Consider the following 25,520-nt stretch of genomic DNA (forward strand, 5'->3'; position numbering starts at 1 on the left):
TATTTTAGTACTTGTTGTACCTGAAAAAATGTCATTTAAATGGAGTGGTAGCTCACACATTATAACCGAGAAGTTAGGATTTAGGGGATGATTATGATAATTAAATCATTATATAGATATTCCTTTTTTACTTTCTGGTATATTAGAGTAGACAGAGGGAAATTCCTGAAATCTCTGAGCTATAATCCAGCTGCCTTGATCTCGGATAATGATTGTATAGCCTTTATCTTGTGCTCTTGTGATTGTAAAAACCTTGTGACTGACCCTCACTTGTACCCATTTTATCTGGTTTTTAAACTTTAGAGTCTTACGTTCATTAAAGATAGCTCTTAATGAATATTAATGAAGGGCTTTGAATCAGCCCAGAACTAACCCACCCCAATTTCAAAGTTATCTTGATAAAGGAAGCTGAATCTAACCAAAATGGGCCCACCTGACATGTGCAGTAGCTTAAACTTTAAGTGACCTATACCTCATTATAATATGAAAAATCATGCCCATCATCATATTAAGGCTGCCATTTTCTTACACACATTCTGTGACTAAGCATGCAATCAATCGGCACATGCTCAATAATTAGATCACCTCTAATGACATCATCTAGAGCCATTGTGCTCATTATCCTAAAGCCTGCCCATCTGTTGATACTATAAAACCATCAAAGTTACTGCAGCCTGGAGAGACAGATTTTTAGGCCGATAGGCCATCTGCTCTCCTGCTTCGCACCAGCAATAAACTCTTTCTTTGAAACCCCAGTGTCTCAGGAATTGGTCATTTGAGTGCATCAGGCAGAGAACCCACTGGTTTTGTTTGGTATCAACATGACAATTTGAGAAGCATTTTCAGTTGAAGCAGGTGGAAAAATTGAGATACTTGAGTTGGTCTTTGGAGATTTTTAAACACTTTCTCCTCCATGCCCAATGGTCAGATCCTTCTTTTAGATCTGGTTATGAGTGAGGAAAGCAATGGGATCCAGGCATGGGAGAAAGGGTGAGCTCAAAGGAGGAGAAGGGCATGCATCGGGGAAGGGAGGGAGCAGACAAGTTTACTGTGCCAAATAAAGAATAATTTAAAAGATGGGTCCTGCCATACTCTGCTCCTCAACCAGTTTGAATGAAAAACCAAAATATTATTTTCTTAAAGACAGTTCATTTCTAGTTTATCATGGCGATATAATATGGCAAAAATCAGGCCACCCAATTTAAGCATTTCTAGGGTGACTTTTGGCAGAAATGTGAACCTGCAACAATTCAGCTGGTATTCTCTTTCAATCAGGTTCAAACATCATGGTTATTTCCACAAGGTTGAAAGCTTTCTTGTTTCTTCTTGTAGTCAGGCAGTCAGAGGTACATGTTGGTTCTAATAGCTTTGGTAGAAATATACTGAATATAGAAATGAATAGAAAACATCTTGTCTTTAGGCTAATTTGGTGTGGATTTATAAGGCCTGAGTAAACTAGAAATTAGCAAATTTCTTGAAATAATACAAATGAGTGTAAGACATGGGTAGAATAGCAGATTCAGAAAAAAAGGTTACCATTGTATTCCCATGTTTTATAAGAGGCATCAAATAAGGCACCAATACGGAACCTGAGTTCCTCTTTCGGTTTCCCTGCGATGGTTTCCTACCAGCTTCACGCTCATAGGAGGAGGCGATGTAAAATGCAAGAAGGCCTTTGACTCTGTTTCCGATAGAGAAATCCGGCTCAGCATTCTCATAAAGTGTGCAACGTGGCTGCTTCTGGCTGGTAGGGAAGACGTGGCAATTGGCTGAGTGGGAGGCTGTGATTGGGAGGACTCGCAGGGTGGAGGAGCAAGCCTGGGCATGAAGTGAACTCCTTTCTGGTCAGGCCCCCGTTTTTGGCTTGAGCTTGGACCCAGAAATGGGCTGTCATTCTCACCCCTAGATGGGATGGAGGTGGGTCTCAGGCAACCTCAGATAATTGAACAGCAGCTGGGGCACTCAGAGCAGTGTTTCTTCTTTTTCTTGGGGTGGAAAATGGTGAGGATTGCTTCATCAAAAACCGCTTTGAGACCTTTCTGAGTCAGGGCTGAGCATTCCAAGTAGCACTGTGCACCGATCTTAAACACAAGAGAAAAAAGCATGAGATCCCACTGCTGGGTAAGGAGGGAAAGGCACACTGGTGTCAGCCCTCTGCCCAGCTGCAAATGAGCCCAGGAGTCGGTCTGCATTTTGTTTCTTGGTTTACATTGCAACTTAAACCTGCTCTCCTAATTTTTTTTGTATTTTCATATTTTTTATATTCTTGTATTAGCAATAAAGGGTTGTAAGCAACAGATTCCAAAAGTGACCCATAACCATTTATTCCTAATATAAGAATATAAAAAATTTAAAAATATAAAAAAATAAGAGCAGGTTCAAAACCAATGATATGATTTAAATGTATTTTGTGAACAACGGGGTTACATGATGTTTTTAATATTCTCTCATTTGTATGCAGAATGTGCAAATCAAGTACAAAAGAAATGTATTTCCTTTTGTATGTGGAAAGGCAAGGTGTCAACTTGGTTGACAAAGCATCTATAAAGAGCAAATGATACGGTTTTACAGGTTGTGCTTGATTAAAATGTATTTGTGATAGTATATTTCTCAGTGAGGTATTATCTGATTTTTACTATTATTGAGTTTCAATATAATTTAAAAGGCATATTTTAAAACTTTTTTTCAAAAAAGCGGAACGTAAAAATAAAAATAATGAAATACTTTATTGACAGAGGGATACTCTTTGTCAGATATACAGTCTATGTATTTAAATGATAAAATATTGTGTAGTTGCCTGAAGCTTTTGATGATTTCACACTAAGGTGTATTTGATAACAACAACATTCTGAGAACAATATAGACATTCAGTCCAGAACTATAGATTCTCATTTAAAAATCACAGGCCAGAGCAGACCAGGCTTGGCAATCAGTTTCATGTGAAAGAGAACTGGGGATTTTAATTGCTCACAAGCTCAGTATGAGCCAACAGTATGATGTATGCTTTTTAACCTTAAGGGCATCTGGTGAAATGTTTCTATTTTACGCTTCACATTATAATTTAATAATAATAATAATTTTGAAAAGTTAAAGTAGATCCAGAAGAGGGTGGCTGGATGGTAAGCTCCTGGAAACCAGGACTGTTAAATGGTTAAAACACGGTAGCACACTAATGTGCCTATTAGGGCCAGTAGCTTATGTAATGAGTGAAGCAGGGCTGGTGCAAGACAGTAGGGAGGGGTGGGGATTGTGGTGGTCTGTAAAGTTCATGCCCCCTCTAGGGTGAATAATGTTGCTCAGTTTTAGATGATTGTTTCCATGTAGACATGTTGATTCATTATTGCCCATCTTTGTATTTTTTCAAGAGGAGCAGGGAATGTGGATTCTTATTTACTGTTTATCAAGTTTTAAAACATTCTGTGGGCCAAACAAGATACTCCTATGGGATGTATTGGCAGCAGCCAGCCAGTTTGCAATGTCTGAATTAAAGGAACCCGTAGGTTAGCATAGACTAGAGCGAGTAAGTGAATTGTTTAGAGGCACCCATCTGGAAAGTGAAAGAACTGGACCTAGAATCTGGGTCTCTTGATTTGTGTTGTTTTCCTTGTTCCACGATAGTAACCATGACCCTTACACAACTCTACAAGAAGCTGCTCAAGTTGTCAATTAATTAAATGAGTTGCCCACTCACTTGGAAGCAACAGAAATGGAAACAAAACATAAAATAAAGTTCTGTTGCTGGTTGTGTCCAGAAAATATTTCCTAACTTTTCCAATGGATATCATTATTATTACTATCTTGTTAAGAATAGAGTTACCATATGAGCTAAGGAAATTACAAAAAGAAAAGATGTTGGATATTGAAAATCTATTTTATGTCTTTCATTTTGACCATGGTTCAGCTTTTGGATTAGGAAACGGCTTTTTTATAATTAAAAATAGTTGGATGCAAGAGAAGCATAAAAGGCACAGACAATTTTCCTAATAATGTCATGAAATGCCACTTGTTGCATTTTGGGACAGTGTCCGATGCTTGATATGAACCAATGTGAAAAGCACACTAATCTAATAAATCGTCAATAAATGATTGCTTGAAATGTGAATGGCTTCTGTCAGTGATCCTGAAAAAGATATCCAGAAAGTGCTGCAAGGCTGTGCAATCGGGAATACCTCCCTGCTAATGATCACAAGCCTCAGGTTGTTTGATTCTGGAAATTCTTGGAGAGCCGGGCTGAACTTGCCTTACACATGGGGTTCTGTGACATTAGGACCTGAAGGGGGACAGGCCATCTCCCCTTCTCTTCCCTTAGAGTGCTGCTGACAGTGTATCAGAGTTTGCCTTTTGATGGTGCGGGAGGAGCCCGAATTTGCCTTGCTCAATTCAGACATTTCTGAAGATAACGAAACGGTAGATAAAGGCATCATTATGACTGTGCTAATATGACATTATAATGTACTGATTTATTCCAGGAAAAGTAGCAAACAGATTTTGGGTGTGATTTGGGAAATACATGTGAGAAATAGAACCCAGTGAAGAGGTGAATATACTGTTAACCACTTATTGGGTATTCTGAGTGTTCTGAGTGTGAGAAGACTTCAGCCTGGATTAGGGAAAAGGCACAGCTATGCTATAGAGTTTGCTAAAAAGTGATGTGTGCCTTCAAATATGTGAAATGGACAACTTTCTAAAAAAAAATATGGCTTTTCTTACAGCAGCAACTTCATCTGCCATTTGAAGAAAATATTTAGAATCAATTAGTGCACACTCAGGATTTGAGAATCCTTGTTTATGTACATGTTAGCAATCTCAAACATGCTTTACCAAATTACTTGTTTTCAAGAAAAAATAGAGATTGAGGAATGTAAACCGAGAGGACACTTTTCTGATACTTTTATAATAGCTAAAAACTGTTGTCTCAAAAGCTAGGAAGTTTATCAGTTTATAAAAGACATTGGATTCCAACAAGAATAAATTAAAAAAAATACAAAACCCACCACCACCTTGATGGCTAATGAAGTGAAAGAAAACCTCACATTTCTTTGAGGTTCTCTTGGTGGTGGTGGGACATGTTACAGAGTAGGATAAAAAGTGTAACTGGAAGGAATAAAGACAAAGAGGCCTTCCCAGCTGTACACATGTCTAAGCTAGACCTTGTGCCACATTAGCTCATTTAATCTTTACAAGAAACTTATGAGTTCTATGTATAGCGCTCCCATTTTACAGCTCAGGAAACTGATGTACAGAGAGGTTAGGTAACTTCCCTAAGGCCACACTACTAAGAAAATGGTAGAGACTTGAACTTGTCTGTCTCCTGAGCCAGGATCTCTGCTGGGCTGTCTCTGGCAAATGGAAAGAAATTGTGGCTGAAAGAGCAAAAATTAATGAGCAAATGGGAGAAGTTGTTATGGACATAGTAAAGGCGATGAACAAAGAAGGGAAGGAAAAGTAAGACATTCCTTACAAATGGAGAGAAGAGATGTTATTAGAATAAACAGTGAGGTGATACCCAAAGAAACTGAAAGCATAAAGAAGTTCTTTCTCCTTATTTAAGTATTAGGAAAGGTCCACAGAGAGGGCAACTAGAGAGTGAAGAAAAGGAAAAAGAACCAAATGATTTGGGAGAAAAATCCTCTCAGTGAATTGGCATGATGATGAAATTGCTGAAAAATGGAAAAGCATTTCTAGGCTGGAAGGCTTCTTAGTGATTTTTTGAACACTGTAAAGCAGAGAGTGCCAACTCAAGGGTGGACTGGGAAAGCACACTTACTGAATAGAGTGGAGGAGATTGTGGCAAACTGTAGGTGGTACACACTGTCTAAAAGACGGTTTAGATGTTGCAGCCGATGAAGAAATGCTGGCCTAGTGTTGCCAGATCTTTTGATTTGTTTTTTTTAGAACCCGGAAATGTGGCTATTTATTTAGTTTCCAAATTGTTAAATGTTGGTCACTAAATCACATTAAAAGTACCTGCATGGACTGATCAAAACATTTGTGGGTGAAATTTGGTCCATCACCTGCCAATTTGCTTCCCATGATTTAAAGGATGCCTTTGCGTGTACTGGTCTCCTTATCTGGAATTTTTGTCTCCAGTCCCCAACTGTGTCCACCTGAAAAACTTGTCCTTATCCTTTAAAATCTGGCTCAGATGTCACCCACTCCAAGAAATTTTCTCTGAACCTTCCCTCCTTCCCTGAATGGGTTAGTCACTCCCTCCTTTCTGCTACCTTTGTACTTTGCACACACATGCATGTATGCAGTTGGTGTGTTTCTGTTTGCCTGTCTCCCTCTTCTCCGTGTCTGTGGGCTCTTGAGGGCAGACTCTCCCTCACTCTGTAACCCAGAACCCAGCAGTGGAGTGAGTGATTTTTGGTGACCATGGGAGAAAGAGGAAATGGCCAGCACATAAAACAAAGAGGGTAACAATGACTTTTTCGGTAAGGAGTTAGGTATTAAAGATTCCACTTGATTTACGTGACTGAACATTGATTAGCAGGATTTTTACAGCAATTTTACTGCTTTAAATTCCACATGTGCATGTTAAAAATCCGGCAGGAAAGGATGCTAAGCCAAAGGGTGACAACAACAAAAGGCCAAATTGTACAAAGCTCCCATGTGAAGAAGACGACAGGGGAGGGCAAAAAAGAGGCCAAAGACCCAAAGAAAGGAAAAATGATGAAGTGTCATACCAAGAAATACCTTAGGAAGTCTGAACTTAGAAATTCAAATGGAAATGAAATTCAAATGGTTTATCAAATGGAACTGAGATAGAGGATGCACAAAAAATTATGATCTTAAAAATAAAATGTAGCACAGCACCTGGCTCATATTAGGTGTTTGGCCTTCAATTATTATCCAATAAATCCAGAAGCAATATGGACATATACAAAATTGTAAAAAGTGGGAAAAATAGACTGAGGATTTAAAAAACACTTTAGTGAAGAAGGAGGAAAAAACAAGTAAAGGCACAATAATGAATATTTGTGATGAAATGAAACAAAATGCTTATGTAAATGTGGTTGACTTTGGAGTATAAATATGTATGAAATAAAAATGTTCTTTTCAAATAAAATAATGCCCTTGGAGACCAAAAGGAGCTGATAGACGAAAAATGCTTTGGAAATTGAAAAGTATGGAACAAAAGGAATCAGATATGAAAAATCTGAACTTGCAATGCATTTAGGTTATGCGGAGAATATGCACATTAAAATAGGGATCTTCAGTATACAAAAGGAGATGGCTCAAACCTCAGGGTTTCTTTTCAGATTATATAAAAGAGGCAGGAAAGGGCGGTGGTGAAAGCACAGTTTCATTTCTAGCTCTGCCGCTTTCTAGCTGTGTGGCCTTAACCTCTCTGAGCCTCAGTTTCCTGTAGGAAAGTGGTGATAATAATATACACACCTCATGGGGTTGCTGGGAGGTTGATTAAGATGAGGCATGTAAACGACTTGGCACCATGCCCAGCACATTGTAAACACTCCATAAATGCTAGCTGTTATAATAAACTACTTGACAGAAAAGTCAGAGAGTAGAGAAACTTAAAGCATCTCTATAATTACATGAATTGTGATGAAACAAGTTAAAATGTTGCTTGGTTTTCTTCTAAATTGGATTTTGTGAGCTAAACGTGATTCTCTCTGTATCTGAGAGCAGTTGCTAGGAGAAACTGGCAAAAGGCAATAAAGTAGTGAACTCAGCCATTGTTCCTAAAATAAGTATGAAATGAGATGGGAGGCTTTGGAACGACTTCTTTTTTGAGGGTAGAAAACAGCTTCCCATATGCAGAAGTAGTGCTGGGAAGCTGACAGGATGACTGCAGCCCAGAAGCAAGGGACCCAGAGAAGAAGGTCCTGATGACAAGCTGGTGCTGCCCTAAGGGGACCTCCTGGCCCTGAAAAATGTATAGATAAGAATCACATACAATTATTTATGGAGCTATATATTTATGTACCTTCATGAGAAAATGTGAGACTGAATGTTCAAGTTGAAGGTGGAAAAACCTATAGACATGTACCCATTTTACTGGAGGAAAAACAGACAGCTGGAGAGGAGACTTTAGCACAATGATCAAGTGCACAGGTGCAAAGTCCATAGACCTGGATTAGAATTTGACTTTGTCATTATCAGCTGTGTGGATCAAACACACTAATCTCCTTAAGACTCTGTTTCTTCACCCATGAGATGAGACACATGCCCTCTGCTTAGGAAGGTTATCCTGAGAATCAGCTGAGATAGCCTTTGTACAGTGCTTAGCATCTTGAGAACTAGGTGAATGGCCAGTACTAGTAGACCTGACCTCACCATTAATGTCAATAACATAAATATGTATGCTAGCAAGCAGAAGTAGGAGTAAGTAGGAAAAGTTCCGTGTCTCAAGAATTAGTGAATTGTTTGCACATGTCAAGCCATCCAAACATAATTTTATTTAATTCATTTTTATTTTGAGTGTTATCATACTTAGCTTTGATGCCTATAATCAAGCTTTAATAAGGTAAACACATACATTTTTGTTAATGAAGAATTTGTAGTTAACCTTATTCTTGACCAGCTTAAAGAGGGTAACTTCTAGCTCTAACCCTGTCTGGGGCATGCATTTTGCAGGGTTAGTTACTTAGAAGCTAAAACAGAAATTTTTAGAACCTCTGATGCAGGGTGGATGGATTTGTGACCAAATCAATGAGGAAGTAGCTTCAAGTTATGGAACTGTGACTGATAAACCTCCGCTTGCATAAAGTACTTCTGTCCATTTTAGTGCTGCTTTGTATACATTTTGGTGTTAATGGGGAGACAAAGATTTGGTGTCTGGCAAATACTTTCTAAAATGTTTCCCCAACAAAATCACTCTTCATGTGAAGCTCTCAAGAATAAAGAAAGGTCTTGTGAAAATAGTGCCAGCTGTGAACAAGTTGCTATTTTCTGCCTGACAGCCACTTGGATTTACCAGCTAGTTACTTTCGGTCGATGTTACTCTTCCAGATGCTGTTTGTGACACAATCCTGCTTCTCTAAGTGCCTATTCATTATATGGTGAGAAATATTGAATAAATATAACCCTGCCAGATGCTAATCTAAGTTTCTCCCAAGAAAATCACAAAATGCCTCTTATGGGGTCATTTAAATGAGTTATGCTGATAATAAGCAGTGCGATTTACAAATATACATCTAAATGACTCCCCTTATTCACACTAAGTATGCAAGTGGATGTTCTAGAGGTTGCTAAATCAAGTAAGTGCTTCAGCTGTTTAAATTCACCAAGTTTCTTTCTTAATGAAAAGCAGACAATGCTGGAGTATAAGAACACTACCCAAACGGCCCCTCCTCGCCTGACTGCAACAGAAGGGAGAATATAAAACAGAGAGAAGATTCTAAACACATTGAACTTTAAAGCAAATCCTGCACAGCTCTCCCATTCCAAACCATTTGTTTGTCACACACCGAACTCTTTCGGCATACATTTAAAATTAAATTCAAAGTCAACTGTACCGCTTTTGCAAGCTTCACACCATGCTCGTAAGTGAGAGGTTTCTCTTTCATATACAGCAACCGGGCCAAGGTTTTGGGGTCATCGCGAAGATCAATCTGGAGAAAAAACAAAACAAAACAAAACAAAAAACCCCATACACATGTAAAAAGTTCGTTTATTTTTTCAGGCCTTACCAAATATTTTAAACTCTGATAAATAGACTTTCTCCCTTTCACATTAAATTTTATCTAAGAAAGCACATATACATGCCTGTATCTATTTAAAAAGTAAAGTGGTTTCTTTTTAAACCAACACACAAGGCTTTCCTTATACTTTCCGTTTCAAAGCAGTTACGTGGGGAGGCTGAGAACTTATGATTCTGTTGCTGTCTCAGATATATTTTTGAAATTTCCTATTTCTAGACCTACTTAAAAGGACGTGCAAAAAGTCATTCTTATTACTTTTGATATGTCATTTGATCCCAAATTGTGTTACCAAACTGGACATTATTTCACAGTTTATTTCCTGGCTCTGAATGCATCTTTTTTTTTCTTTTCCATTTCAAATCTTCAACTCTCAAAGGGATGAAGATTTGCCACGTGTGAAGAAGATAGTTAATAAATATGTGGCAGGCCCTAAGGCAAAAGGACCTTAAATCCAAAGGGTTTGCTCAAGGAATAAACAAGAATCTTTTCAAAGATAGACTTAATTTGAAGATAACATATGTGTTTGGATTAGGTTGATAATTTAATTAAATATTTTGATTGCTTTAAAATTTCACTGTGCATGTAAAACCATGCCTACATGAATGGTATGAATGTGGGCACAGAAAGGCAGGTGTCTTAAAGGAAAACCAATATAAGCATATATATACACACACACAAACACACAAGCTCTAATTTTTTTATGGACTTAATTGTTCAATTTAGTGCCCATCTATTAATAAAAAAAGGGCCAAAATCACACAGATGTTTGAATGTCCCATCACACATTTTGGCACAAGGATCTAGGCTCCATCAATATGATCAAACATTATTATCTACAATTTAAGGCAAAAGACTTCATTTAAATGAACAAACAATTATCCCCCAGAGCAGAAACATCAATGGGACTCTGATTTATAGATGTACAAATTCTTTTACCATGTCACTATTTAAGTGAACACACATACTGTGTGACAGTACAAATCTTCCCTAGAAAATAATTTCACTCCTTTTTGTTTATTCAAAATTTCTCTTTGTGAAGCCAGAATATAAACTGAGTAATACTGAAAGAAGCAGTATATGAAACGGATAACAAGAAGGCTCTTCAGTGTTACTACCTTCCTTTGGGACAATCATTTGGTTTTTAAAAAAGCAAAGGACAAAATCCATTAAAAATATAATGGTTGAAACAATCTTTAATATATTTGTGCCTATGGCTTACTGTTGAAATTGACACTATGGAACTTTATTAGCTTTCAAAACACTTTAATGACTTTACAATCGCAGGTTTGTTTATCTAGTATGCCTGTTTTAACTTCTTTTCTAAGATCTAAAAGATGGAGGGTCTTAAAGGGAACAGAGAACAATGAATTTGTCTTCCTTCTCTAGGAGTGTTGTTAAGGAGTTGCTGTCCTGATGTCCCCATTCTGATCACTGGAGTCACTTTTACATTCACATCTCGTTCGTGACTTTAAAACACCCGTGGATTTCAGATATAAAACCTTTTAGGGAACAAGCTCAACTGACACCCTTACCTGGCTTCTCGGGCTCAGGCTGAAGAAGGGTTCTATTTGAAAAATTACTTTGTTATTTAAAAAGCAATGAGAGCTTAATTGTTAAAGGCCATGTCAAAGTTTCCTGCTTCACATGAAATACTCTATTGTCTTTTCATCTATGGGCTAAATAATCACCTTAAGAACTGCTGTTCATAGGATCCATATGTCAAAGACACGTATCCAGTATTTGGTAGAACATGAAGTTTATACAGAATCTAAAGGGTACGGCCTTTTTTGCAGCCTCCCTCCCTTCTCCATCCCGCCCTGCCATGCCCGTGTTTCAACCTGGGTCCCTATGAGGACGTAAGGCACGTGAGGCATACAATCCTTCAGCTCCGGTACCCATTCCTCCTGGACATTGTGGTAAGAGGCCGGATTTACAACAGAGAAACAGATCAGAAACACATCCGTGTTGGGATAGGAGAGTGGCCTCAGCTGGTTGTAGTCCTCCTGCGGGAAGAGCAGAGCAACATGAGTTTGCACAGCCTGGCTTAGGAGGGTCCCCTGTGGACCAGGGAGTAACACAAGTAAGATTCTACCACCAGATGCTACGGCTGAATCCCTCCCCCCTGCCTTGGGTGTCTTGATAACTGGAAATAAAGGGGCCATCTGCTAGGGAAAAGTCTTTTTGTTGTGTAGAAAGATTGTTATTAATTGCCCCTTTTAAAGATGAACCTATTTATAAAAAATTATTTCAACAGCTTTATTGATGTAATTTACAAACATGAAGTTCACCCATTTCAAATGTATAATTCAACAAGGATTATTGCTATTCACCTGTTCCCTTGGAATTAGGTTGTATTCAATATGGATTTAAATTAGTGTGTCACTGGCTGAGGCACAGAAATCCTCTCCCTGTACAATTTTTAAAAACTGTGTTTGAATTTAATTTGGAATAGGCTGACTAAAATGCAAAACAAAGAACTGTTGCCAAATTAGAGGGCAAGCTATTTGAAGAAATGTGTTGGGTGAGGGCTTTGAGATGAGACTTTGGAATTTGTTTTGAGTTTGCCTAGAAGCCACGGTGTGGCCAGAGAAGTAAGATACCACATTCATGATTTTCTCCCCAAGGACTTTTCAGACCAGATGTGGTCTTGTTGAAGAGTTCCTGGTTATACAAGATGTTTATGGTTCTGCTGTTTTACTGGGAGATGGTAAAGACAAAGTAAAACATTGATTGTGTCATCTCAACTTTGGGAGAATGTCAGCAAGTATCTTTTATTACGTGTAGGACATTCCAAGGTAAAATCTATTTCAATAGAAAGCTTTATATATTTTCCTAGAATTTGGTAACACATAGGCCAAAAGTAATTCAGGAATGTGTGTGTGTATGTATGTGTATTTCTACTTTATATTTATATACATACTATTGAGAACTGAATTGTGTCTCCCAAAAAGATATGTTTGAGCCTGAACCCCTGGTCATATAAATGTGACCTTTATTGGAAATAGGGTTTTTTTGAAGATGTAATTAGTTATGAGACCAAACTTGATTAGGGTGGGCCTTTGTTCACTATGACTGATGTCCCTACAAGAAGAGGGAAATTTGGACACAGAGACGTATTCACAGGGGAGAAGGCCGTGTGAAGATGGTGGTAGAGAATAGCGTAATGCATCTACAAGCCAAAGAACACCAAGGATTTCCAGCAAATTCCAGAAGCTCAAAGAGGCAAGGAAGGAGTCACCTACAGGTTTCACACAGAGCATGGCCCTGCTGACACCTTGGTTTAGACTTCTAGCCTCCAAAACTGTGAGAGAATAAATTTGTGATGTCTTAAGCCACTAAATTTGTGGTACTTTGTTATGACAGACTGGGAAACTAAGACTCACACTCATAAACAATATATACGTATGTACACATAGGCTCTCATATACTACATATGTGCATACATGCAGCCACGGATGCCACGCTGCACACACGCATACACATCACATGTGTATGTGTGTACACACATACGTGCAAACTGATATGTTTACACTTAGTGCATACAGATGATATATAAACTTATTTTTTATGGCCCTGTCTATTCTTCCTAACATTTAAAACAGTTATAAAACTCATATTTGTTTATCACAAAAATTCAACCAAAGTACATAGAAGTGAAAGTTTGTTTTCGTCCCCTATGTGATCTCTAGTAGGTTTTCCTCCTTTCCTAGAGGGAACAACTGCTTAACAGGATTCTTCTAAACATTTTGTATTTATTTACATATATAATATACAGTCTTAGTTTAAAAAATATAATTTGATTTTATAATTCATATCATCATGCCTTTTGCTTTTTAATATATCATGGGTAGCTTTCAACATCCACCATGGTATACTTCCTTGTAAAGAGGATACACACATGTGCTCACATTTGTATACACACATGACTGGAAGTGCCTTAGAAGGCTAAGTGTGGTTCTCTCTGGCTGGTGGGCATGCACAGAGCTATCGTTTAGCTATTCAAAGTACCCAGGACCTAGGAGCTCAGTTGGCAGGGCTGCTACTAATACTACAGCTAGTATTCTGGAAACCTAAGCCAAATTTTAGCTATCTAAGGAAAAAAAGGCAAGGAAAGATGTCATGGATGCTGAAAAATAGAATCCTGGATCAGGTCTACTGGTTGCATCACTGCCAAGGTGTGTCCTTGTCCACGTGTGAGGTGGTGGGGAAGGGGTGGCTCCTCTCTTGGCACGACCCTCTCACACACAACTACTCCTGAGAATCAAATCCTCTCTCTGATGGTCTCTCTGCCTCTCTCCTCTCTCGCTGGGGCTTTCCTTCAAAGAGCAGCTGTGAGTCCCACAGGAAGAAATCTCCTTTCCAGGTTATAATCTACAACTGGCTATGACAGCACCTTTTTTTGCCATGTCGTCCTCCCACCTGGAGTGTCATATATGAAGCAGAGACCATGCTGATTTTTTTCTCATTCCCCACTGGTGCTCGGCCCACTGCAAATATTCCACAAATGATTTCGACTGATTAGAAGAAATGGGGTCTACAGTAACCTGCAGGTGAATTTGTGGCTTTTCTGAGGTATGGACCATTTACTGCTGTGGTTTTCATTAGAATCACCTACAAGCTTCCAAAATAGCCCCACTAACCATCTCCCTCCTACCCCCAGGACAATTAAATCAGAATCTCTGGACTGTGAGCCTGGGTATCTGGGAATTCTGATTTAATTGTTTGGGAGGGGGCTGGAATTGAGAACAACTGATTTACATCTTCATCTTCACTATCACCTTCACTATCTACTGTTGGATGATGTATCAAGGGCTCATTAGTAAGGACCCGGCTTTGTTTCAAGCACTAATATGCATTTTCTCATTGAATCCTTACAATAGCATTGGAAAGACGGGATATCGATATGCTCATTTTATGGATGAGGAAGTTAAGGTTTAAAAAATTTAGTAATTGGCCAATGTCACAGAGCTATTAAATACGGAGGTGGAGTTAGCCTGACTCCAGTTTTTCCTCTCACTTGTGATTATAGTACTTGATGCAGCTGAGAATTAAGCATTTTCTTAGAAATCCAGCTATCAGAATCTTAATATAGACTCATGATTTAGGCAGGGTTCTAAGAAAAGAAATATCGGACCAAAGGGTCTATTATTTCCCGGCCCGCACCTGCTTGCATCTACCACCAGATGGCAGCAGACACTGCCTATTTTAGACCTCAAAGGAAAAATGAAAACAAGTCTGGAGAAATGTCACAGTAGACAAGGTAGGAGCAAGTAACTGGTTGTCTAAAAGGTTCATGTTTATTTGACTCTTTACCCAGTAGCTATCAAAGGAATTCTTGGGCTAAGCTCTGATACATTGTGGAAAGTTAGGAAGAGCATGGGTGGCTGGGTTGACTGTCGGTGGGAAGGTGAGAGAAGTTTGTTTTTCTGATCATTTTCTCTCTCCTGCCAGGGGAGCCATAGCCTTGGAGTGAGTGCCCTCTCGTTGCTTAGGTCATTGGAGACTCTGGGCCTTGGGCTGCACCATCAGGCTTCAAGCCCTACAGGTGATTCTGATGTAGCTCAAGTTGGAGAACCAATCATTTTCTTCCCTCCTTCCCTTAGCCAATTTTATTTTTAAGAAACCAAGGTTTAGACAGATTGTGTGATTCAATTGGAATCACTGAGCAAATACACCTTTCAAGGCTCACACCTGGGCTGGTGGAGGCTCGTTTTGGACCCCCTTTCCTATTGGCTGTAGTTATGAGACATTGCAGGGGATTCGGGGTTAATAAAAGGACGCATCTTCTTGGGGCCGTGTGTGGTGGGAGCTTGGGGGATTTAAATTTGTACCAGTTGGTAACGTATGATTTTTGCAATAAGCGTGCTTTTAGCTTATGTCAGATGCCCACATGCTGAGATGTAAAGGGGCTTGGAGGGTGGATAAAGGACCTGGATGGTGTTTGAGGCCCCTTGCAATTCTGAAATTGAAAACAGCAGACAGGTGCTTGTGCGCGTTTTGAAGAGACAGTCTTCCTTTTTGTTCTAAAAGAAAGTGACTTGAGTGGGACTTTGGAGGGCTAGAATGGACAGAGAGGCTGGGGTCGGGGTAAAGGAAGGGAGGGGTTTGGGACAAGGTAGGCTTTTGAGTGCTTTCTGCCTAACTTCACTCTGAAGGCAGGAGAGTATTTGGTTTGAGTGATTAATAACAAAGATGAGTGCAGGGAAAGTCTTAGCATCAGATGGGCCAAACTCCTCAGTTCCAAATCTGTTCTGGAACAGTTGCATCCTGATGGTACAAGTGGCAAGTAAGTGGAACTATTAGACCAGAGCATCTCATACATTATGAGCATTTGAATCACCTGGAGATCTTGTTAAACATGTAGATTCTAATTCAATAGCAGGTCTGGGACAAGAGGCCTGAGAATTTGCATTTTTAATAAGTTCCTAGTTGATGCTGATGCTGCTGGTTCAGGGACCCCACTTTGAGTAGCAGGAGAGTTGCATTTGGCACTCCTCTCTCCTACCCCATGCCCACATTAAATTGGAAATACAGTCTGCTTCCAGGTCCCCTAGGATTCAGTGACATTCATCCCAGATTTTCCAGTACAAGTCTCATTTTCTTATTCTCTGTAAGTATGCTTGTCTTTATCAGGCTTGGTTTGGAAAACATGGGTACCAGGTGTAGGGTGGGAGTGCAGCACAGAGCTTGTGAATATGGGCCTGGAGACAAATTCTCTGGGCTGGAATCCCAGCTGTGCTTGTGACTACCATGTATTCTCGAAAAACTTTTCTCTGCCTCAGTTTCCTTATCTGTAAAATGAGGTTGATAGTAGTACTGGTCTCATAGGGTTGTTATGAGTATATAAATGTTAATATTTGTAGGCCTCTCAGTACAGTGTCTTGGATGTAGTAAGTACTGTTTCCCCATCCCAGGTCAACAACAGCTGCAGCTTCCCGAGCTTTTTCCCTACCCTCATTGGATACCAGGGCTGAATCTGAAATTACATTTTTCTAAACTGAGTAATAATGAGACCTAAATGTCTGGAAACTTTGATTATGTCTCTGAATCAATGATCAGTGCCCTTACAGCTCCTTCTTCATCATTTGGGGAGAAGTGAGATTGTGTCTGAAGGCTATTTTTACCAATAATCCCTCAGGTGTACAGACTTCTCCCTAATCCTCCAGGTGGCATACTTCTAAAACCATATCAAGTCTCATGTGAGCAAGAAAGTTTGAGTTGCTCATAGAGGAAAAACATTTGTTCTGAGCTTTTAGGCAAACTTTCTACACAGGGTTGATGCCAGATCTCATGCTCCAGATGGCTCCGTCGGTTCAGCCAACAGCTAAGGGGAAGGCTTGTGTCCTTCCAAGTTGACCCTGAGTTGCTGTAATGAACCCCAGCTGTACTTGCCTCCCAGCCTGTTTGCATGCTTCTTTAGCTGTTGGAGGGAAAAAGGGCTTGGGAAATCAGGACGGAGTGAAGATGTGTGGGTGCAGTTATGAGTGTGTGGGTGCTGGGTGATGAATGCATTGGATATCTTTTCTGTACCTACTACTCTCCATTGGTCACTGGTGACACCTGAGCTACCCTCACAGTGACAGACACCATTCGGCTACACTGGGCTCCTGACACCAGGAGAAGCTCACTCCTCCCTGGCAAGGGCTACTAAATGCCACTTGTGCAAATGTTGCCTTCAATATATGTTCATCCTGGAGTTTGGTCTGAGAGGCCTCAATCTGAGCAGGGCTTTGTCACATCACCTTCTCTGAGAGAAGGAGGCAAGGAGCCTGAGTCCTGAGGTTGGCTCCAATCTAGGTGGCCACTGTTGGGATGGGCGGGTGCCTGGCTCTGAGCCACGACCTGGGAAAGACTCCTCTCCAGTTTAGCCTTCCTCAGCCAGCAAATGCTCATGATTTGCTGCCATCCCCACCCCAGCATCCTGCTCTCCACACAGTCTCTAAACAAATAGGCCTGCAAGTACGTCATGGAAAAGTCTGCTCTGGGACTCTCTCTAGCACAGCCAAAGATCTGAGCTCTAGAAATCCCTTTCGGGGAAGACTTTCAGTAACACACTACTATGGACCTGCCGTGCCGAGCGAGTTGGCATGACCTAAACAGATTTGGCTCACAGCCTTTCCTTATTGCCGCCCCTAATTGCAGAGTTGCTCTAAGAAAGTTCCCTCACGTCACTGCCTAACCTAATGTTTGCAATTCTACCTAACAGATGAACCAGAGCTCTGCAGATTCTTTATCATCAAAGGACTCCACTCAAAGGCCAAATATTAGTTTGTTTCGGGGGTTTGGGGAGGGGGCTAATGTTTAATAGTAGCTGCCATGTGGGGCAGTTTATGTGTATGACTTCATGATAAATGTTTAAGGCGAATGCTTGGCCAGATTGTGAAGAGGTGGAAGCGTCTCTGAGGCCAGTGGGGCTGCAGCGGTGTCTGAGGCGGATGAGATGCATCAAAAGTGCAAGGGAACCAGATCAAATGATTTTGCCCAGGGCTGACTTTGAGGATAGAGATAATGAGTTCCCAGCACTTTAACTTTCAGAACACATTTGCTTCTTGAGGTTGTTTTGGTCAACTCCTATCCACAGTTAGCTCAAGATAAAGATGAGGGGCACTGCCTCTTGATTTGCTCATGTAAGAAAATCTAATTATTCACTGGGTTCAGAGCTGGGTTCAGAGACTTGTTATTGCCTTTTTGTGGTTCAGGGACTAATGAATTGGTTTTTATTTCATCTCTCTCATTCTAACTCTGGCCAAAAGTGAGTATTTTTGAATTAGTTATGGATGTTCCTTAGCTGTGTGACCTCAGCAACATTTGCTAGAGTATTCCTGGAGAGGGGTGGATAATTTTACTTATGAGTGGAAATGTACATTTTGGGACAATGCTTCTAAATTAAACTGGTTAGAATGCCTTTTTGGCAGAGTCCTAGAACCATGGGAATTAACTGAGTTATTTTCTATTGCATCCCTCTAACTTTAGGAGCAATACTTCAACCATCAAGGACTTCTAGAGTAGTGCTTCTTAAATTTTAACATGCAAATGTATCACCTGGGAATCTTGTTAGAGTGAATTTTCGGATTCAATAGGCCTAGGATGGGGCCTGGGGTTCTGCCTCCCTAACTAGCTGCCTGGTGATGCCACTCTTGCTGCTCAGTGGACTACACTTTGAGCAGCAAGGTTCTAGGACACTGTTTTCAAAGTACAGTCTCCGAAGTATGGTTTCCAGATCAGCCAGAGCTGCTGCAGCAGGAGCATCAAGGAACTTGTTAGAAATGCAAATTTTTGAACCCCACCCCAGATCCACGGAATCTGAGACCCTGAGGAGGCCCAGCAGCTAGATTTTAACAAGTTTTCCATGTTAATTCTGATGCATGCTCAAGTTTGAGAACCACCGTTCTAGAAAATGAGTTACATGTTATCATTTAGTGTAACACATTCCAATATTTAAAATTCTTTACTGCTGAAAGTTCTCCCTTGGGTCTAGCTTCAAATCCTTTTTGCTTATTTACTCTTGCAGCCTTTCTTTTCTTTTCTTTTTTTAATAGTATTATGCACATACCATACAATCCATCCAAAGTGTACAACCAATGGCTCTTGGTATACTCACAGAGTTGTCTTCATCATTTCTTGAAGTTGTCTTTTTTAAGGTCCTAATCATACATTTTAGGGCTAAAAGGAAACTTAAAATGTGTTCTGATTCCCTTTCCCCATGCTTTATGTTCCACCTCTGAGCTTTCAAAGTAGCTGGTGGAAAGCATTAACATGGAAGTTAAGTTGCAGAAATATCTATAACCCATTTGTTGTTATATTTTATCAACGTTCATCACTTTCTCCCACGTCAGAGGTTTGGGTCATTCTGCTTTCTTTGATTTGGAGTTTAAAGATATTTCTAAATGCCTGATAGCTTTAACTCCTTTACTAGTCTCAACTAAAATTAAAAAAAAAAAAAAAAAAAAAAAAGGAAGAGAAAGAATAAATAAACTCTAAGTGCTTTTAAATAGTTTTGTTGGATTTTAAATTAAATAGAAGCCTGGGGAAGCTGTTCTGGGAACAAGTGAGATACAGAAGCCAACACTTGTCATGGATTGCCACTGAGGAGGGGAGAACTGGATGGGCAGGAGGGTCACAGAGAACTTTTTGTAGAAGGCAAGGGAAACATAGAAAGGCTGCAGACTCAGATCTTCCTGTATTAAACTTTTAAAATGGAATCATATTCATAAAACTTGATTATGGGAGAGAAGGGCATAGACTCTTCTCTTCTGCAGGCTGTGAGTCCCTGGTGAATGGGGACTCGCAAACAGTAGTGTGTTTGAACCAGAGTAGGCAAACTTCAGCCCAAAGAGCAGGATCTCCTGTTGCTGGCACACATTCTGGTGGAGGAGCAGCCGAGTGTGGATTGCGAGAGGCACGTTGTCCTAGTTTGCTAATGCTGCAGAATGCAAAACACCAGAGATGGACTGGCTTTCATAAAAAGGGGGTTTATTTGGCTATACAGTTACAGTCTTAAGGCCATAAAGTGTCCAAGGTAACACATCAGTAATGAGGTACCTTCACTGGAGTATGGCAGATGGCGTCCGGAAAACCTCTGTTAGCTGGGAAGGCACGTGGCTGGCGTCTGCTCCAAAGTTCTGGTTTCAAAATGGCTTTCTCCCAGGACATTCCTCTCTAGCAAGCTTGCTCCTCTTCAAAACATCACTCACAGCTGCACTCCGTTCAGTCTCTTTGAGTCAGCATGTTTTATATGGCTCCACTGATCAAGGCCCACCCCGAATGGGTGGGGCCACACCTCCATGGGAGTATCCCACCAAAGTCACCTCCCACAGCTGGGTGGGGCACATCTCCATGCAAACAACCTAATCCAAACATTCCAACTTAATCCCCACTATTCTGTCTGCCCCACAAGATTGCATCAAAGAATATGGCTTTTTCTGGGGGACATAATACATTCAAACCGGCACATTCCACCCCCTGGGCCCCAGAAAAACATATTCTTTCCAAATACAAAATACATTCATCCCACAATACCACAGAAACTTAAATCATTTCAGTAACAATAGTTAAGTACAAGATCCCATCAAAATCAAATATAGGTGTGGTCAGTCCTAAGGCATACTTTTCCTTTAGCTTTGGATCTGTGGACTTAGAACAAGTTATTTGCTCCCAATATACAAAGTAGGGACATTCATAGGATAAACATTCCCATTGCCATAAGGAGAAACAGTAAAGAAAACAGGGTTAACAGGACCAAAACAGTTTCTAAAACCTGCAGGACAAACTCTATTAGATTTCAAAGTCTGAGAGTCATTTACAGGACAATGTTCCATCTTTGGGGCTTGAGAGAGCGGGAGTCTAACCCTTCCTAAGGGCCTTTGTGGCAGCCCTTTCCTCTCCAAACACTTAGGTGAGTGCTCCAACATACCCACACATTGGGGAGACCACCTTCTTGGCCCCACCCTCCTCAAACATTGGGGCAGCTCCCGGATTCCCTTCCATCTCCGGGGCACACGCTCAACCCCTTGAGAACAGTGTGGTGGCAGCCAGGCTCTCCCCAATTCCCTGGAAATGTGCTCCACCCTCTTTGGGACCTGAGGTGGCAAAACTCTTCCAGAGCATCGAGGCGGAAAGCCCGCCCTCGACCTCCAGGGCAAACTCACCCTTTCCATGCGTGTGGGCTGTTCCGCTCTCCCAGCCCAAGACCTCCTGACTCCAGAACTCAACCTCCATGGCTCTGTCTTTGAAGAGATTTTTCCTTTAATTTTTTCCTTGTCTGTCTCCTCCAGTCCAGACCGGCAATGGCTCTGTCTATAAAGATCTTGCAAAAATTCCGTTGGCTTTGCATGAAGCACGCAGGGGTCAAAGCCATCAGACAATAGGACTTTCCACAAATCCTTTCTGGATAATTCCATCTCCAATCTTGGCTTGTACTGAAATGGTGGCTGGGTTCCATGTTTGGTTACATCCTCACATTGGGCTGTAGCTTCAGGGATTCCACCCCTTGGAAGCTCGTAATTTTCCAAGTCATCAGCTTCTGGTTTCTTTGAACCCAAGAGTTCAGTTCTAAGTTTATCTCCCTCTGCTCGCATTTTACTATAAGCTGCAAGAAGAAGCCAGGGTATATCCTCCACAGGTAGTCTGGAGACCTCAGCTAAGTATTCCAGTTTGTCACTTTTAAATTCTTCTTTCCATCTGACACCAGGACTCAATTTTGCCAAATTCTCTGCCACTTTAAAACAAGGTTCATCTTTCTTCCAGTTTGCAACAACACATTCATCATTTCTGTTCAAGACCTCATCAGAAGTATCTTTAGAGTCCATATTTCCACAAACAGTCTCTTTAAAGCAGTTTTGGCCTTTTCTATCAAGCTCCTCACAATTCTTCCAGGATCTTCCCCTTATCCACTTAAAAAGCCGTTCCAACATGTTTGGTATTTGCAAAGCCAGCAGCAAAAGCACCCCACTTCTCTGGTACCAAAATCTGTTCTAGTTTGCTAACCAAAGTTCTGGTTTCAAAATGGCTTTCTCCCAGGACATTCCTCTCTAGCAAGCTTGCTCCTCTTCAAAACGTCACTCGCAGCTGCACTCCGTTCAGTCTCTTTGAGTCAGCATGTTTTATATGGCTCCACTGATCAAGGCCCACCCCGAATGGGTGGGGCCACACCTCCATGGGAGTATCCCACCAGAGTCACCTCCCACAGCTGGGTGGGGCACATCTCCATGCAAACAACCTAATCCAAACATTCCAACTTAATCCCCACTATTCTGTCTGCCCCACAAGATTGCATCAAAGAATATGGCTTTTTCTGGGGGACATAATACATTCAAACTGGCACACACGTGAACCTTAGCTCTGAGGAACCAAACTGATTCTCTTTTTGGGCACCTGGGGGCATCCATTCCCAGTTGTGTGTCTTGCTATTGATGTGAGGGGGGTCTCCTCCATTCCCCAGTCCTTGAGAGTAGCTTGAAAAAACAGCCATTTGAAGATGAAGGGAAAGTCAAGGCCCTTCAGAGTTTGAGTCACGTACTCGATTTTCCATGTTTCCCCCTGCCTTAGCTTGCCCAACACCAGCGTTTGATATCCCACATCTTTTTATACAGTGGTCTTTGCAAATGTACACAGAAATCCCAAAGTGAATTCCGTTTATTTTTCTTCTAGTAAAGAGCTTTCAAGTTGAGCAGAAAGGCATATCTCCAGATAATTGTGAAAAAAGGCTGAGCAAATGCATAACTACAAATAACAATTACCTGGAAACTCACAGTGGGAAATGGTATGGTTAAATGTTCACTCCAAAGGGCTTAAGATGTATGAATTTGGACAGACTGAACAGCCTGCTGATTTTGGCCTAAATAAATGACCCAAGACATATGGTAACAAAAGCTCTATCCAAGAAATTGGGCCACAGCCATCAATTGCTTAACCACCTTCCTTCCTCCAACCCATGAACTTGCAACATCAGAAACTTTCCATAATGAAGTGTGGAGTGCTAGGAAAGAAAGATAAAGGGGCATTTCACCCAAGTAGAACATGAGCTAACTGATTAAGTGTTGAGGGTTCTAGTCCAGTGCCTCGTATTATTGGTTGGCCAGGTTCTCCAACTTGAAGAAACATTTCTGGCAAAGTGAGACTATTTCAAGAATCATAGAGAATTTGGAGTCAACGCCCAGTTATTAGGGGGTTGATCTTTCCTTTTGGAAAATATCCAGGCCCCTGGCTTTTCTTCCTTCCAACACTTAATCCATCTTCTCTCTACCTCCCCTCTCTTGGCCCTCACCCCCAATCTCTTTTTGGACCTTTTCACAGCTCATTAGGTGACTCATATGAAGGGTAGGGGAAAGAAAGCAACATGAAAAAACAATGGATAAAACTAAAATATTATGAATTTGACTCACCAATCAGGAATAGGTTTGGGTAAGAGGAAATTGAAACTTTCAGTTACATAGGTTATTTTGGGTCATTGGTGGTTATCAGTCAATGAGTGACTAATTTACCTGTCATCACTTTGAATAATGCAATGATTTAGTTTTTTGATACTTATAACAATTTTTAAAATATTTAAGATTGTGCTTTTGGTTGTCATTTACTTGGACAAAAAATTAGCCCCAAATGACCATGATTGGTAATATCTGTCCTGTGTGTTATTTTCTTAGAAAAGCCCCCATGTGCCTGACCAAATGGATCATTCTCTCCCTCCCTCAAATCCCTAATGAAGCAAGATAATGAAAATGTACCTGTCCAGCGGTGTCATACAGTCCGAGCAAGTGTTGCTTGCCTCCCACTGTCACAGTAACTATGGGAGAAGAGAAGAGGAGAGTCTATAAACACAAGCTTCAACCGAGAGCCTTCACATTTCCCCAGGGCAATACCTCCCTGGGCAGTGAGGATAAGCATATGCCTCACCCATGTATATTCTAAACGAAGTTGACAGCACAATTTCCAGATGAAAGGCAACCCTGGGCTGCAGTGAGAGCAGATGGGCTGAGCCGTCCAAATTTCTCAACTGAGATGAATATGATTGGTTCCACCAGGGCACACTGTGGGCTGCTCATTGACCCTTATTAGGCCCTGGGAGATCAAGCTCCTGAAGGGAAAGGACACTGGACCCCTTTCCAGCCAGTTCATTTTCTTCTTTTGTTTGGTCTCAGCAGGCTTTCTGTATACAGAATTGTGTAAACAACTTCTCTGTTAGAAATCTCTCTGCTTTTACCTATCTTTGAAATGTTAATAAAACCTGAGAACAAAGAATATTATTAGCTCATCTGCATGTTTTATAGTCTATAAAGCAAAGGAAATAATTAAATGAGAAGGGCTTAACATTTATTTTAAAAATTTTAATTAAATATTTCTATGCTTTGGCTCAACTGATTTATTGCGATTTTGAACCTTAGTTGCAGAAGGCGATGTCGTATGCATTCAATTTCACACACCTAAAGGGCATAGATAATATTAAAAGTGGAAAACTTGATTTACCCTGCATGCTTTCTGCCTTGCCAAGCAATTGTGTCTGAAAGTGAGAACAAATGCAGGATTATCCACCACTTCGTATATGTCTGGAAATGCAATAAATCTCAACTTTAAATGGAGACTGAGCAGATCAAATGCAGGAACAACATGATTCTCGTCATGAATGGAAAAGACAACTTTATATTTCCAAAGAAATTGTTTCTCTTTTTTGAGAAAGGAAATAAAATAGAAGGATGCTGTGATTTTTCCTAGGTGAATTAAATAAAAAAAAAAAAGGTGTACTAATGCAATTTAAAGACGATTTTTGAAATGAAAGATAAATTGAATAGTAATCTTTTAGAAACATATCTCTAACATATGCCAGCCAAATTCTCTAGTCTGTTGCTCAGTTGTTGATTTGGTGCTGATTTTACTTTTGTTTTCAGGTTCACGGGCTGTATGTATGCGAAATACTTCTTAATGGCTCTTTCTTTGGAAAATACTTGTTTAAAAGCCCCGCCTCACCAGATTCTGGGAACTGTATTTCTAATCTACTGTGATCCACGTGGCTGCAGCCACTCAGATGAGCTTTCAAATGTTTATTTGTAAATGGTGAATCCAAATTCCAACACTGACAGAAGGGCATTTAAACAGTTTTACTTCTTTTCCTAAAGTCAGGCTAGTGATGCAAATGAAGGTGAGATCCTGTGGCCCAGAGTTATTTATCCTGTTTTATTTTCCTCTTCCTGTGCACTGGCAGAAGAGAACCCAGTCAGATGTTCCTAAAATCCGCCTCAATGGTTTCTTTAATGACCAGTTCACTACTTAGTCATGAATCAGGAATGAAGGGAAGAAATCCAGCCATTACAACATGGAATTTCCTGCCTGTGGTGCACCCAGTACGTGGAGGCCAGGGCAGCT

General features: G+C 40.5%; 1 protein-coding gene across 1 annotated transcript in view; it reads right to left on the reverse strand.

Moving 5' to 3' along the window:
* Nucleotides 1–1,142: 1,142 nt before the first annotated feature.
* Nucleotides 1,143–25,520, reverse strand: part of RHOJ (ras homolog family member J) — a 100,203-nt gene continuing 75,825 nt past the window's right edge. Inside the window, exons 2-5 of the mRNA XM_037832576.1 lie at nucleotides 23,888–23,946; nucleotides 11,504–11,668; nucleotides 9,480–9,575; nucleotides 1,143–2,081 (exon numbers count right to left, since the gene is read on the reverse strand). Of these exons, the coding sequence (XP_037688504.1) occupies nucleotides 1,935–2,081; nucleotides 9,480–9,575; nucleotides 11,504–11,668; nucleotides 23,888–23,946 (467 nt within the window). The 3' untranslated portion in view covers nucleotides 1,143–1,934. The remainder of the gene's footprint in view (nucleotides 2,082–9,479; nucleotides 9,576–11,503; nucleotides 11,669–23,887; nucleotides 23,947–25,520) is intronic.

This window comes from Choloepus didactylus, chromosome 4 (genome assembly GCF_015220235.1).
Source record: "Choloepus didactylus isolate mChoDid1 chromosome 4, mChoDid1.pri, whole genome shotgun sequence".
NCBI lineage: Eukaryota > Metazoa > Chordata > Mammalia > Pilosa > Megalonychidae > Choloepus > Choloepus didactylus.